Source organism: Mya arenaria, chromosome 2 (genome assembly GCF_026914265.1).
Source record: "Mya arenaria isolate MELC-2E11 chromosome 2, ASM2691426v1".
NCBI classification, from domain to species: domain Eukaryota; kingdom Metazoa; phylum Mollusca; class Bivalvia; order Myida; family Myidae; genus Mya; species Mya arenaria.
In genome coordinates, this window is record NC_069123.1 from 24,169,062 (window position 1) to 24,185,719 (window position 16,658).

Sequence of the window (16,658 nt, forward strand, 5' to 3'; positions counted from 1 at the left end):
TTACTGATAAAATTAATCTTGTTTATGTCCTGTTGCCCAACCCAATGGTATACTGAAACAGTATTGTATTCCCCAATATAACCATGTTTTGAACATTTTCAAAAAAAAAGAATTAAACGAAGGGAGGCCAATGCGTAATAGATTGGTTTTAGTGTTTTATTGAAAACGTCAGAGCCCATATGGGCATGTGACAAAATAGTGTATAAAATAGTAACGTAAGACAATATACTATTGCATGTTAATGTTACAATGCTATTATATGATCAGTACTCATTTGTATTTCAACACATACCATTACATCTGCTAAGTATATCAATGAAATAGGTTGTTAAATCCCATGTTCATTTAAGTTGTTTGGCATTTGCTAGGCGGTTGTCATTGCAATTAATTTTAATAAAGAGGTATTAATAAATATACATGTGTAGAGATTTATTTCAAGTCCAATGAGCCATACGGCCCATGAAAACAAAACACAATATTAACAAATACAAATATAAACAATGGCACATGCATATATATAGCTTAGGAGAAGGCACAACATACTTGTTTAATCAATGAACAATGTAAACTGCTCGTTGAAAATAATTTGTGAGTTGTGAAACATTGCAAAAACACTATATTTCTATTTAATTTAGTACAATTTTAAGAAATATATTTCATTATAAAATAGAATAATATGTCGACCAGCTTCGGCTGATTACATGCTACATTAGCAACTCATGTAAAAGCGCAAAGGATAATAGATATATCTTGTATTTTGGCATTTACTTGACTTATTCATTGTATTCTTCTCCTAATTTGTATGCAATGATCATAAGACATTTTTTTAATAAAGCAGGTGATTCTACATTATGGTTCATCCAATAATGGACAGTTATTCAAACAAAATTTTCAAATCGTATTTGATATCAGTAATCAGTATTAAGTTTATGTTGTTTTTGAAAATAATGGCCGAGGAGCTCCGAATGATCGTTTATATTGTTGTTATTATATTTGGAATGTATTGACTGCTACCATCAAGGAAGTGAAAAATATCAATGCGCATGCGCAATTGACGTTTCCGCTATTAGGGTGAAAGATATTACTGTTTTTTGTCGAAATTAAAACGTAATTTCTTCGCAATCCCTCTATCAAATATCAAACAAAGAGTACCCAATCAAAAAATAAAGATGGCCCATCAAGATGGCCAGCCAAACGAACATTTGGCCGAAAATTGGTTGACAGAATTTGAAGAAGAATGCCTCGAGGATTTGGACAACTCCGAATCAAATATGGAGGATTCTTTGCAAAGAGAAACAGATTTTGCCTTACAGAAATTGTTTTTCCAGTTCCAGAATTCTGCTACAGCCATTGCTCAATTGTATAAAGGTATTTAAATCATTGATTTTTATTAGTCTTAAGTTTATATCCAAAAAAATGAATACTAAAAAAACGTTCTTGAGGAAAATAACAAATGGCGATCGGCTGTCAGACTTTTCAACCCCAAGACTTTTCAACCCCTTTGTGATTTGTAAAATCAAAGACTTTTCAAACCCTTTGTCATTTCAACCCCTAAAAGTGCTAAGACTTTTCAACCCCCCTCAAAACAAAGACTTTTCAACCCCTAATAAACGAAGACTTTTCAACCCCTTAAATTCTCACCTTTTTATATACTACCTACAACAATAAGCAATTTATTTTGATTTTTTTTTTAAAAATCAAGAATATAATTAGAATGAAAATGCAACAATTAGTTCAAAGAAAATACATAACAAATATAAAATACATTTAAAATATACATAAGAACACATGCTCATAGAATAATTCATAAAATAATACATGGAAATAAATATAAAAAAGAATGACTGTTCATTAAAAGCTGTTTAGTCGCTTAGCAATAAATCTTCTATCTCCCTGAGGAAATCCTCACACATTATATCATGTGCATGGTACTGCTCCCACAATTAATTGAAACAAAATATTTATTTTTTTCTTTTAGTTTGTCCAAAATACATAGAATTAATAAACATTTTTTGAAACATATTTTTTCATCAATAAAAAATACACCTAAATGTGTTGAACTTCAAATAAAATTCTTCACAATTTTTCAAAATATCTATATTTAGCAGAAATACAAAAGTATATATTGAGTTTCAAATGCTTTCAAATTACAAATAGAATAACATAGAATTTTAATTATATCAAGCCTAGATGAAACAGTTTTAAACAGTGAATAAAGAACATTATGGCCGGAAGAATAAAAGGGGTTTTATCACTGCTTGTGTTGATAAAATGTTACAAACATAAACCAGTGTGACATAAGATTGTATTAATGTTTTTTTCTCAGATTAAAAAAAATCATTCTATTATTAAAGCTGCACTCTCACATATTGAACGTTTTGACAACTAATTTATTTTTTGCCTTGGAACGAGCCAATTTTAGCGAAAATCGATGGCAACTAGTGATGCAAGACTGCTGACAAAAAAATAGATCCAAAATTGATATTTTATGCATTTTTCTTAAACCGTTAGAAACGGCTTATGCCATAAAACATTAATTTTCGAACGGAAATTTGTAAATCTGCGATCTGATCTTTTGTCAGCAATCTTTTATTGTTGGTTTGTAGATATTTACGCAAAAATTTGCTCTTTCCAAGACAAAAATTAAAAAAAGTTGTGAAAATGGTATATCTGTGAGAGTGCAGCTTAAATTGGCTTATATATATATATATGTAAAAAAATGCTATAAGCATTGTATTGTTTTATGCAATTAAAGAATTGGATGAAGGTCGCACATCCATTAATGGGCAGCAAGTGTGACATGGTCATAAATACTTAAGGGATTAAGGGGCTTCATGACACCTTTTTATTTAGGTTATCGTGACTTGAAAATGACAGTTCAAATTAAGGTTGTAATACCCTGATGGCCATCATTTTAAACTATGAGCAGCTTGTTAAATTTTGTGTATGATTTTCGGATTTAAAAACTGAACAAAAATAATTTAACTATTTACCCTACCCCCAGTGCTCAGAATTATTTGATAATACTTTATTGATTTCATTATCAGCAACTAAAATTGAACTGTACTGAAATAGCAATAAGGTACTACAACAAAATGTTTTGACCGCTGACCTTTTTTAAAAGTAATAAAAGTTTAACAAATTTTCAAGTAGAGGTTTTATGGGTGTTCTACAAGCAAATGGAGATTGCTCCGTAAATCCTTCTTTGCATTTATTTTCTTTTGCAATTTCTCAATTCTGGTATTTAAATTTATACTCACATCATCATGTGAGGTATTGCAACTAATGGCTAGATGCCAGCTAGAGCACATTTTGAGTAATATATATTCTAGTTAAGCAAATCCACTGTTTAAAAAAATCATATATTTAATCGAAGGTATTATTTGCCTTCATCAAAAAAATGATTAGTAAATCAATGCAACACCTTTATCTAAATTTTATCCAAAACTTTGTAGTAAAGAGTAACAAATAACACTAACAGATCTTTAATTGTATTTCAAAAACAATTTGTGAAATTTGTTAAGTTTCTTGCCAAAAAAAAATAAAAATAATAAAGACAACACCTGGCTGACAAAAAATAATAGGGGTTGAAAAGTCTTTGATATAGGGGTTGAAAAGTCTTCAATATTGCTATTAAAATATGTCAACTAGGGGTTGAAAAGTCTTTGATATAGGGGTTGAAAAGTCCAAACAGGTAGGGGTTGAAAAGTCTTTGAAATAGGGGTTGAAAAGTCTAAGGGTTGAAAAGTCTTCGTTTTGAGAAGGGGTTGAAAAGTCTTGGGGTTGAAAAATCCTGCTCCCATGGCGATCTTGCACTAAAACAAAATATTTTTTTATTTTGTAATTTGACCTAGTCAGTAAAATGATGTGTGGTTGTAATTGTTCAGGAAAGCAAGCCAAAATGTACAGTACACTCAACGAGTTAGACCCACTTTCCATTTCCCTCCGCGGATTTTTGCTATCGCGGCCAACACAATGATTTTATCGACTGTCCGCGTTCCTCAGAGTTTGAATTTAAGGCCCTCGGAGGGTGATCAGTCGACCAAAGAATAAAGAACTCGGCGTTCCTCGGAGGGATTAACTCCGCGAAACTCTGCTGACACTAGATAAGAATCTGTGCTAAAGTTATATTTATTTTATTAAAATTTTCAACCGATTTACGACGGCTCCAGTAAATTGCTATTATTCTTTTTCCTCCGCCCGTTTTGCATGAAGTTAGCTTACCACAAGAATGCAGTCGCATTTCACTAGTTGCACATGCATCTTATAAACGTGTTTTTGCTCATGACTGATAAACACATTTCTTCCGAGAAATTCTAGGTAACACATTTTCAGAAAATCTGGAGGTCAAACACGCGTTCAAAGTTCACAGCGCATGGTTTTGAAGACCTTCTTGCCTCGTTTTCGATGGAAAATTCCGTGAAACGTCATAGCTATTTTTAACCACCAATAATAAATAGTATATTCTACATTGTATTGATCACGCGCTTGACGTCAGAGGTCATGGTTCAGAATCGTGTAAATAGTTAATGATTCAATGTTAATAACTCAAGACAATATTCAATTGGCGTTTACGGACATAAATACAAATTAAACGTTGGTACATGTAAGAATCTTTTACGCTTAACAATGTGCATAAGCATAAAAATAAATAACTTCTAAACAAAAATGATTTCTTGCTTATCTGATTAGACTCTGAGTTCCGCTGCGGGATCATAAAATTGGACGATTCTCAACGTTATCGTTCATATTAAACTCGGCGGTAAGCCAGCCACTCGGAGGAACTCAGGGGGATTTTAGCGAGGGCAACAGTTTTACCCTCAGAGGAAACCCGGGATCATCGACTTTATTTTCAAAAGTTTAATCACTGTTTGATGAATCTTAATAAATCACTAGAAAGCTTATTATTGATAAAAATATTTAAAAGACATATGCAATTGATTTTTTGGACTTAAGTTGAGCTATGCTAGTCTAGTTATTGAGTTTATCCGTTGACTAGTCTAAAATTATAGCCGTGTTATACGGGATTCTTCCCATCCCTAACGTTTAAATAAACGGGTTTATGTAAAAACGGGGGTGTTTTGAAAAATATTGAAATTGTATTAAGTGAAGTATTTTATGGTTGAAATTGATCATAAAGGTTTATATTCATATTTTACCATGTAAGTGAAAAGTTATTTTGCACAAAACAAGCATTTAATGCATAAAAACACATTAGTTACCTTTCTAATAAAACGAAAGTTGACTGACACAGACAACAATTATGCCAAGCGGAACAACTCGACCCAATCGTAATAACTCGGCCACCTCCAACAAGCTTCGAGATAGACCTCGTAAATACAATCGTAACAACTCGGCCATGGCCGAGTTGTTCCGATTGTTTAAAAATTGTGCCCTGAAGCCTTGCAGGTGCCCTTCATGTATATATCGCTATGTTTTGACAGCAAGAAATGAAAAAAAAACACGTCAAACACAATTATTCGTAGGATATGACATTTTTATGTATGGAACTGATATAACATAATCTGGTAATATTTCTTGTTTTTATGATAATTTTTAGATGTTAAATGCTTTAACCTGGAATCCTGATCGGAATAACTACACACTTTTGATACTAAACAATTTGTACGTGAAGGATTTGACATGCCAAAAAAAATCCGTAAACGTACAATTATTTGGACTAATCCTTCGACCTGAAAATTAAAAAAACAGGCGTAACTGCTAGTATACTATGACTATTCAGTGGGCGAAATAAGCACAAGCCCTCAAGCGCAGTACTGGTATCTGCTTTCCAGGCTTGTTCAAAACTCCTTATTTTATAAAGCAGGCCTTGCTGAAACTTTTAAATGGCAAGCACTAGTATAACTATAAGAATTCGGGTTTGTTCATCTAAAAGTCTATTTTTTGATAACTGATGATTTCAATTAACAAAAAATCTTCGCCAACAGGGAAACAATTTTTCAGCGACTGGGACAACACCGTCGACTCGCCACAATGTAACCTGGCACTCATGTTCGAAATTATAAGTAGTAACCAAGACAACAGGTTTAAACTGTTGACTACGCTCTGTTATGCACCAGTCAATTGTCATCACCCCTCACCTGGTCCATTGACTTTGGGTCCAGCCAAGCCCGGGAAATCCTCGTCCGGCGGGGACAAACTGCTGGTAAAATCTCCCCCAAATGCCCCTGCATCACAGGGATCCTAGGTAACCTTCCCCAGCTATTTTTGGCAGGGGCCACCTGAAAAAAAAAACACACCCCATTTCCCGGCGATCCACAGTATACCCCCTGACCTAGGGGGTCTGCAGTTAAAATTGACTGGTGCATTAACTGAAAAATAAAATTTCCAGTGGAGTCAGAATTGTCACAGACTTTTAAATAATTATTTTGCCCTTAAAATAAAAATGAGGTAAATTAATTTTTCACACATTGCTTCCTTTCACAGATCGTTCCAATGGGCTTTCAATGTGGGTTCCATTTCAAAATGCTGCTTCATCTGTGACAACAATGTATAAAGGTAATTCTGGTTTGGGTTCTTGAATGAAAGTATTTTAATATATGCAAAATGCTCATATTGAAGTGTTTTTAACAGACTTAGTAAAAAAAAATTATTAATGATAATAATTGTAAACAATATAATATGTTTTAAAGCATCATTATTGTGGCCTCTTAAATCTACATGTTTGATTGCAGTTCTTTTGCTAAATGAATTCTTAGATGTCTATAAATAGTTTTGCTTCCTGGAATGTCCTTAAGCTGAAACACCAAATAAAACAATGGAAGCATATGTATGTCAGATTGCCCAAAATGGTGTGGCATGGCTCAAAGGTAAGTTGGTAGTCTGAAAGACTCCTGCGTAAAAACAGTAAGTATCTTGCACTAAATGTCATAATGACACTTGGTACAAATGATGTCATTATGGTTACTAAAGGCATGTCAAACCCTAACTAGCCTAAGTAAACTCCTACCAGTAATCATTGAACTCTGTGTTGATTCATATAAATCATTTCAAGGCAAGTTTAGTTATTTGAAAAGATCCGTTTTACACATTGAAAAGATACATGATCAACTTAAGCTTGTTATTCATTTCTTTCTTTCCTGCTTACAGACAGTGTGGAGTCAGCCAAAAATTCTATGGAGCTTGGTGTTCAGAAGGGTCGACAGCGTAATCTTAAAGACATTGTGTCATGGGTGAAAAAACGAAGACGACACATACGTAGAGAGGACTTATTAGCATTTCTAAGTGGTAAAAATCCACCACAGAGGACAAAATCTGGTGCTGGTGTGAGACACGGGTCCAGCGTCAGAGCTGATAGGTCGTTTCCAAGGTTTCCTTCTGCAGACAGTTTGCCAAGAAGTGCAGAGGCAGACCTTCAGTGTTTTAGAGAGGCAATAGCTTTGCAAGGTTGGTTTTAGGGATCATTGTTTAGTTCATGTATATGACCATTTTTAATCTTTGTGAGTATATTTGGAATTTAATAAAAGGTTGAAAACTGGAATCGAATATTGGAATTATCAGAGAGGCGCTTTCAAACAAACTGATTCATGTAAAAATGGAAAGAATAGTTGCCAGAACTTATTATACGAGTTAGGCGAGTAGTTAAAACTTATTGAAATGTTTAATGGAAAATAAACAGAACTAAACTTTTAGCCTCATTGGTGGTGGTATAAAGCTTCTGAGTCCTAAAAAAGTAATTCTGGTTTTGGGGTATCAGAGCCTTCCTTCATTAAGACGCCGACCCTACTGTTTTTGTGTGTGTTTTATCTTGAGGTCTTAACAGCTTAATACTGAGATTTTACGCCATTAAAGAAAAATGACAATACAGTTTTAACATGAAGTCTAATTAAAAAATATTCTAACATACAACCTGTTTTCGGACGGTTAAAAAAATGAATGAGATTTTTCATTGAGAATGGCAGTGTTCTCAATAAAAACAGGCTGTCGGCCAAAATGAACAGTTCAAAACTGAAATTCATCTGGTTAAAAAAAGGCAGCAAGTTTTAAGTAGAATAAGAAGTAGCTGGGCAGTTGCTTTTCCAATTAAGACATTTCAACAGAAACTTATTAAAAACCCTCAGTCCCTGATTATACATATTTTGAAGCAAGAGAATATATTACAATTATTAACGATAATCACAATTGATAATCACCATCTTTAGAGGCAAGCGATTAATATTTGACAATACTCCATTATATTTTAATCCCGAGTGTATTCATTAAGTATGTGTTGGGCTTGAAAATAATCAGTTAATAATTAATAATTCAGTTAAAGGAGTTTTCTTTGTTTTACTTCACATAAGTTCACATTGTTTTTTTTCTGATTTAATGAGTTTTATAATGTTTAGTCACTTTAATGTGGAATTTAGACTCTAAAAACTGTAAAACATGAATAAGATTAAATTACCATTGTATTTTATACCGTAACCTAATGAAAAACAGACAGTAAGCCATTTTAAAAGGGGTACCTGTAAGTCAGTGTGAATGAAGATAGATAATCCAGCATATCAAAAATTAATGCATACATACATGTCAGTGTTTTTTCTGGTCCTTTTTGGGGCTGAAATTTGGCCTCATTCCCCTCCTGGAAAAGTATCTATTTTTCCCCTACCCAGGTAAAAATCCTCTGTCCAGGAGCACTGACATCTTAACAATTTAGTAATAGAAGCAATATAGTGCTAGTCATGAACATATTGAAAGATTTGTTGAATAAACGGTTTGGAAACAAGTTGAACATATATGAATTATGTTCAACAGTTGGTATTTTTCCCCCTTTTTGTCAAAACATCACTATTTTCGCCTATTAAAGGAGCCCACCACCATTCCCTTAAAAGTGGGACAAAACTCTGCATGTTTAGTCATGACAACGTTATTTACAGTAACACACTCACAGTCACTCGGGTCAATATTATAAATGTTTTACATCATATTCAACAGGTCTGGATGGAGCCATGTCAAACATCAGTGTGGGTTTCCGTCCACACAGTAATCATGGTGCTAATAACCAGCCTCCACATGCAGGCATGCCGAAAAACAACATAGACGATCTGAACAGTTTCCTTCTTGAAGAGTTTTCACGCAACTGTGATGCCCGAAAGAGATCTTCTACTCCAGATGTAAACATGGACTCTCCTACAAGAAAGAAAAGCCGGTTATTTTAGATGAGAAATATTTCAAAAAGTTGTTAAAAATGTGACTATTTTACCAATAGTTAACATTTTATTAGCTCGTATGTTTTTTAAAGAAAAACATTTGAGATGTTTTCATAGCCTTGGTTTGTCATGGCCGTACAAAAACTTGACCCTTGACCATAACTTAAATAATGTTCATATTCAAATAAGATTTGGTAGCAGTTTTACCATAGACAATATATACATGAATTGTAGACTTATGTCCCTTTTCTATTCTAAGAAACAAACACAGCAGACTAGTGTTGGCGTTCGATCAACGGCACTCTTGTTAATTCAAGTATTGTATTTTTGTTGTTGTTAATTTTTCCCTTAAAAGAATATGTGCTGGAATGGAAGACAGCAGGGTCTGTGTGTAAGAGCTGATTTGTACAAATTAAAGGATGTCTACTGTATACATCAGTAATCAAAACATTCAGAATCGTTAACCTTGCAGTAAAAGACTAGTTTTGTATTGTCTTCCTTAGTTTCTCATGTAAAGCTTCCTTGTAGTATATCAAGGCTTCCATGAAGAATTTGTAATTGGAAGTATGAACCTTCTTTACCATCAGCTTTTGATGTTTTTCTCTGACACATGATAGGACCAGTCTTTACTATTATTATTCTGATAAAATCTGAAATGATTAGCTACTAAAAGATGCTAACTCCATAGAAGTGTATTCAAACACTTTATTCAATATTAAACATTTTGAAAGTGTGGCCTTTAATGGAACATTGACACCAGGTTTTTATGTTTTGAAAGCTTTCATCTTTTATCCAAGTTTTTTGGAAATTTTAGCCCGTTTCTAGGGAGTAATTCACTTCAAAGCTTCCTTAAATGGAAACCTTTGTACCAACAAATATTCACATTAACCATTTCATTAGATGGAGCTGGATGTAAAAAAATTGAAAAAATGTAGTAGTCGTATACAACATGCATGTGTATATATTGACATCAATAATCTCATTTGATTATTTCTTGTAACTAGCAAATCATACTGAAACTGCACTGATGAATAAAATAATGCGTCGTCTAAGTTATTTCAAAATGTTCTTTATCTGTTTTCAATGCCGACAAGTATTTATGACTCCTCTGGTACACCATTGTGTTTAAAAAAAAAATACTGATTAATACGAACAGAATTAAATTCACTTTGATAAACTGTTTCGCTGCTTGAAAGTTTTAGGTTTTTAAGTTTCATTAGACTGTCTGCATTTTATTTTTATATGACAGTGAAACAGTTGTTTTTCAACCTAAAATGGTGCTGAAATTTGGCCCCATTCCATAATAAGAAGATAAGCCCTTTAATAAATAATTGCTGATTTCACAATCTCAATGGGACAAATTCCACAATTCTGGAAATTGATATATTTGTCATTACTCCACCATTTTCTTCCCTGCATGTTTTATAAACTTTGGGCGATTGTTCAGAGCTTTGTAAACAACAATTAACGACATCATTGTACAATTTTTTACGTGAACATATTGATGATTTGCTCACGTATTTAAATAAAAACAAGTACAGCTGAAAAAGTTGTCTCAAATCTTGTTTGAAATACAACAGATCACGAGTGAATCCATTAAATTTCCAGAGCAGTAACAATTTAAAAGTTTACAACGATGACGTTAACAACGTTATCTTTAACAAAGTTCCACAAATTGGACCATTGTTTCACAAACAAGCTTTTCCTGTTTTGTGTCACTATTTTCACTATTCAATGGACCCTGTCCCATTTACATAGAGTTGGGAGAAAAAGCACTGTATTCATTGTGTTTGTGTTTTGAAATTGGTTGTCAAAATAAGTAACTAAACTTTGTACATTTTTATGAAGTATAACTCATATATGTAGTTTTATTGATGAACTCTTAAGAAGACACAAGTCGTACATGTATGTTTCTAATAGGAATTATCTTTTAGGATTAGAATAAATTCTTGATTTAGTTCAATTATGATGAATAATTGTCTTTCAATATTGGGATTATTTTATTTTGAATTTTTTTATCAGGTTATGAAGAAAGATGCTGTATGTACATGTAATTTTTAGTTCTTGCAAAAAGGGCATTATTTTTTATATTCATTTGTTTTGTGAAAATTTGTTTCAAAAAGGGTAGAATACAGTGAAACTTAGGTAATACACAGGGGAAACAATGTATTCCAAGATGTACCATATTTTTCACATGTTGTTAAAAAAAATATGAGGTTCATAGAAGTATTTGTCTCAGAGTGTGTGTAGGGATATGTCAGATCTTATAATACGGTACTATGTTTAAAAATATGTATTTAAAGTGTAATTATAGTTAAACAATATAAAACAATGATATTTTAATTAGTTATAATACAAGTTTATGTGTTACACACAAAGCATGGAAGGAGCTAAGGGATTACATAGTCTGTAGTCAACTGTCATAGAACAAGGGAATCGTTGTCATTGGCCTTATACTTTCATTTATCGTTAATAAATTTTAAATGGCTTGTTTTAGAGTCTTAAATCTTGGTACAGTAAAACCCTGTTGGGAACGGCGATAATACCTCGAGGCTCGGAAAATTCGAGTAAAGCCGGATTGTTTATCTTCAGTATAAAGAAATCGTTCCTTTACATCCAGTTTGATCCAACAAGGAATTCGAGCTAAGCGATATCAAGCAAACGTGGGTTCGACTGTACATGAATGCATATTAGCCATTGTCAGTGGATGACCCCTTATGTTCTTAGGGTCAGTTGGTCAAGGTCATGGGGACTTTCACAAAGATCACATGTTGGGCTATCTGGCCAGATGACACAATCAATTCACAGAATTTTAGATTAATTAACAGTGATGACCTTCACTAAAGGGCCATTTGTTAGGGGCTCCTGACTAGCAACACATGAGGAATTTTAGATTAATAAATAGTGCCTTTAACTATAATGGTTTTATATATGGGTAATGTAAAATGCACTGTTCTAAGCAATTGCTATATTAAGAGATCTTACTGGTGACCTTCACAAGGGCCATTTGTTCAGCACTCCTGACCAGCGACACATAGACAGAATTCTAGATTAATAAACTGTGCCTTTAACTATAAAAGGTTTAAATAAGCAAATGCAAAGTGAACTGTTATAAAGCATATATGCTATTTTTTCTATAGGAAAGAACTTGTTATTTTAAGTTAATTCTGTTTTAAGATGATACTTTTTAAAGTTTGGTTTATGTATAGGAAAAATTATATTATATTACATAAATAATGTTGTTTTTGTCTGAGAAATAAATAGATTGCTAACTGAATAATTCAAGTCTATATCAGACAATGTGTAAATGGTTTAAAATATTTGTGTTAAAAAACCACACTACAAAGTAACAAACAGTTGCTCTGTAGTTGAATTGGGCGCACCTAAGGTGTACTGTATACTATGGCCAGTTTAGGAAAATCGTAGATATAGTAGGTTGAGTGTATGGATGAAATATATATGTATCATTTTTCTTTGGTTATAATTACACTCATGTTATGTTTGTATTCAGTTATTTATAAATATTTTCAATTTTATAAAAATGAATCTGGTTTTCCCTTATTGTTAATGTTTTTGTAATAGTTGCTTCACCTGAAGCTCTTCAGTTTCGAGGGTAGTGGGTGATGTTTACAGTGCTCCAGCTAGGCTAAAATTGAAGGGCGGGGAACCTGCTGTCCTTCTCCCAGTACTCTGCTGTGCCCTTTTGTTTGACATGGTCATTTTTTCAGAAATAAGCATATAGATGACTGATTTACATTATTTTGACACTGAAGTAAAGATAATAGCAAAGGTATTCATATTTAACTGTTTGTATTTAAAGTAGTTACAGCACATACACAATATAAATTGAACATTGGCCCTTGCAAGTGCCCTATTAAGGCTCATTCAATGCGCATCAAAAGTACCCTTTCTGACCTAGCACCCTGCCCTTTTTAAATCCTGACTGGAGCACTGTACAGTTTTGTACCATGTTGTCAACGTTTTATAACTAGTGTGTGGTTAAGTTAATAGCCTTGTTATTTAACCACATGCTAATTATTGAATGGTTAAGCTCTGTCTAATTGGTACAGTTATGTTAATTATTTTGATATAGTTAAAAATGACACAATGTGTCGACATAATATGATAATTTATAAGTTGAAGATATTAATTAAAAACAACACCATGCTTGTTGTTTTCTCTGAAAACATTGATAATGGAACATGCTTTGTTACAATAATTAACAATTATAGTCTCTGAAAGGAATGAAATTTATATTAGAAAATGACCATGAGGCATGTCAGTCAAATAAATTGTACCTTTTTAAATGAAAAAAATTGTAACTGTATATATGAAACATTTGTATAAAATTCATTTCCAAAAAATCCTGATATAGTTAATTAATTGAAAATATATACTGAGCTTAAGTTACAACTCGGATGATTTTGACAAACAAAATAATCTCCAATCTTGGAATTTGGTGTTTCATAGGAGTCAATGTAATGGTGTTTGTTCATTTTATGTAAAAATTAGAATTCACTCATTTTTTTCGTTTTTTTATTGTTGAACACTAAAAAGTGACCCATACATGTTTCTATTAAAAAGAGTTACTGTTTTAGTTTAGTAACTATAAATATTTGTCTTTCATAGTAGTATTGGTTTCATTATTTTTTTATTTATTTTTTTAGATTTATTTGTTTGTCAAAATCATCTCCAGTCTGTTTTATGAGGAGTCAACTTAATGGTGTTTAATCTTTATTTTGTGCTTTGATGGCAAAATTATTCAAAATGGATCATCAGGAAATACCACAAAAAATTTGGGAGCTCATTAAGATCTTTACTCAGAAAAAGTTTTATTCGTAAAAGTCAGATCAGGAATTATTCTTGTAGCCCGCTGGCTGGCACTTGTAGCATCAGTCAATACATCTTTGATGGCCCATGGTGCAAAATCTAGAGAGAGGGATAGTGGATGCAAGATAATTCGAACTAGGGAAATTGGATTGTTGATTTTTTATCAGCCAGATACTTGATGTTAAGATTGGTACCATACTAGTATGGCTATATTAAAGCTATGGGATATTTTGAACCAAATTCTTCTTTATTTAGATTTTCAGACTCCTTATGAATAATTCTGCCATAATAACATCTATTTTGTTTATAAATTGTTTATGATAAAAAAAAATATTACAATAAACATGTTATAAATAATCGACCTGTTCTCTCATCTCTTCTGGGTATGAATCCTGTTGTCACGTGTTAGCTTAAGAACTGTTCACGTGACTCATTTAAAGGTTACATCAACAACAACAAAAAGTTCAAAATTTGAATGAAGTAAAATCGCATTAAAAAACAAAACATTTTTAAGTATTCAATCAACTCATTAAAATTTTTCATCAATGAAAACGTGTGTAGAACATGTAAATGAAGTAATATCGCATAAATACCACAATATTTGTGGCCCTTGATTATGCTGGCTGTGTAGCATGACATACATATAGGGATCATTATCTGGCGGCGCCTTCCTTTCCTGTCTGCCACTTGAGCATGTGTTATCCAATCGGTCACAGTGTTTATTGGCATATTAACTGGTTCGATCAACAACCAGTCTTAGAGTTATTGCCTTTGTCCGCCTCAAAATTAAGCATATCTTTTCCAATCTTTTCCAAACTTGGGCACATTGTTTATTGGAATAATATGTTGTGTTGGTATCATCACAACTGGATCGCATTTCTCAATTTTAAGTAAATGTCCTTGAATTGTTAATATTTTAATGGAATCACTGGCACATCTCTCTAACTTGATCATCTATTTCTCTGGCTTGTACATGTGTATATGGTATAATGTCTCAATGAACATATACATAATTCAGTTTCAATTCAACAGTCGGAACATATCGCTTTAGTAACAACATTCCTATTGAAAAATAGTAATAATTTTCCATTTAAAAAAAATGGTGCTTCAGTCGGCATTTCAATTTCAAGCAATTTGAATTGTTCATATATAATTGTAATATATTTTGTGTCCACTCAAACTATACTCATCAAATTCATCATATGCATATGGGTTTCAATGATCACAAGAAGAAACAGTTTAACTATGAGCAAGACAACATCAATGACACAAGAGTTATGGCCCTTCATTTAAAGCTGCACTCTCACAGATTGAACGTTTAAACAGCTTTTTTAATTTTTTTGTCTTGGAACGAGCCAATTTATGCGGAAATCCATGGAAACCAGTGATATGAGACCGCTGACAAAAAATCAGATCGAAGAATAGGTGGGCTATACTACTCGCCCCGGCGTCGGTGTCGGCGTCGGAGGTTTAAGTTTTAGGGCAAGGTGGGATTTTCACTTTATAATTCCAATACCCTACATTCAATTGACTTAATACTTCACACAGTTGTTGAGGGCCATCACAAGATGAGGTTAGATAACTCCATATTATTCTTTACACAGATTATGGCCCCCCATTTGACTATGGAACTTGGGTTAAAGTTTTAGGGCAAGTCGGAATATTTATTAATAACTTCTATATCCTTTGTTCAATTGACTTAATACTTCACACAGTTGTTCAGGACCATCCCACAATGAGGTAACATAACTCCATATTATCCTAAATACAAGTAATGGCCCCTGATTGACTTAGGTTAAAGTTTTAGGGAAGGTTAAAGTTTTAGGGCAAGTTGGTATTTTCACTTAAAACTCCAATACCATTCATTCAATTGACTTATATTTCACACAGATGTTCAGAGCCATCACATAATGAGGTTAGATAACTCCATATTATCTTTTATACAAATAATGGCCCCTGATAGACTATGGAACTTAGGTTTAAGTTTTAGGGCAGGTTGGGATATTGTTAAAAACTTCTATACCCTTCATTCAATTGACTTAATACTTCACACAATTGTTCAGGACCATCACCCAATGAGGTTACATAACTCCATATCCTTAATACAAGTTATGGCCCCTGATTGACTTATGTTGAAGTTTTAGGCAAGTAAAAGTTAAGGGCAAGTTGGGATTTTAATAAAGAAAACTTCTATACCGTTCATTAAATGCACTTAATAAAATTCAAAATTATTTACGACCATCTTACAACAAGAAACATAACTCCGTTTTAAGCCTAAATACATATTATGGCCCTTGATTTTTTTATTTCCTTTGAAAGGCATATTTGTATAATCTTAACCACATTTTCATAATGGGAAATCAAGTTATTTGAATGACTTGTGTCATTGTTTGGGCAGGCTGGTTGGAGGGCAGCATAAAAGTCACCTTATGTATCGAATAATTTTAGTAAGATTTGACATAAAGAGACCAAACTTGGTATTATTGCAACGTTATTGTATTCTAAGTCAAAGCGGCGTAGTCGAGCGCGCTGTCTTACGACGGCTCTTGTTATATTTAAGTTCAAAAATTTGTTATGTGCATTTTTCTTAAACCGTAAATTAATTTTCGAACGGAAATATGAAAATCTGCGATCTGATATTTTGTCAGCAATCTTTTATCATTGGATTGCAGATAT

At 32.8% G+C, this 16,658-nt stretch overlaps 1 protein-coding gene across 1 annotated transcript; it reads left to right on the plus strand.

Moving 5' to 3' along the window:
- The first annotated feature begins 1,040 nt into the window (after positions 1-1,040).
- Positions 1,041-14,341, plus strand: LOC128211666 (HUWE1-associated protein modifying stress responses-like). Its single transcript, XM_052916672.1, has 4 exons — positions 1,041-1,368; positions 6,448-6,519; positions 7,111-7,407; positions 8,938-14,341. Exons 1-4 carry the CDS (start codon positions 1,170-1,172, stop codon positions 9,159-9,161), a joined length of 792 nt encoding a protein of 263 aa, XP_052772632.1. The 5' UTR covers positions 1,041-1,169; the 3' UTR covers positions 9,162-14,341.
- Positions 14,342-16,658: the final 2,317 nt, after the last annotated feature.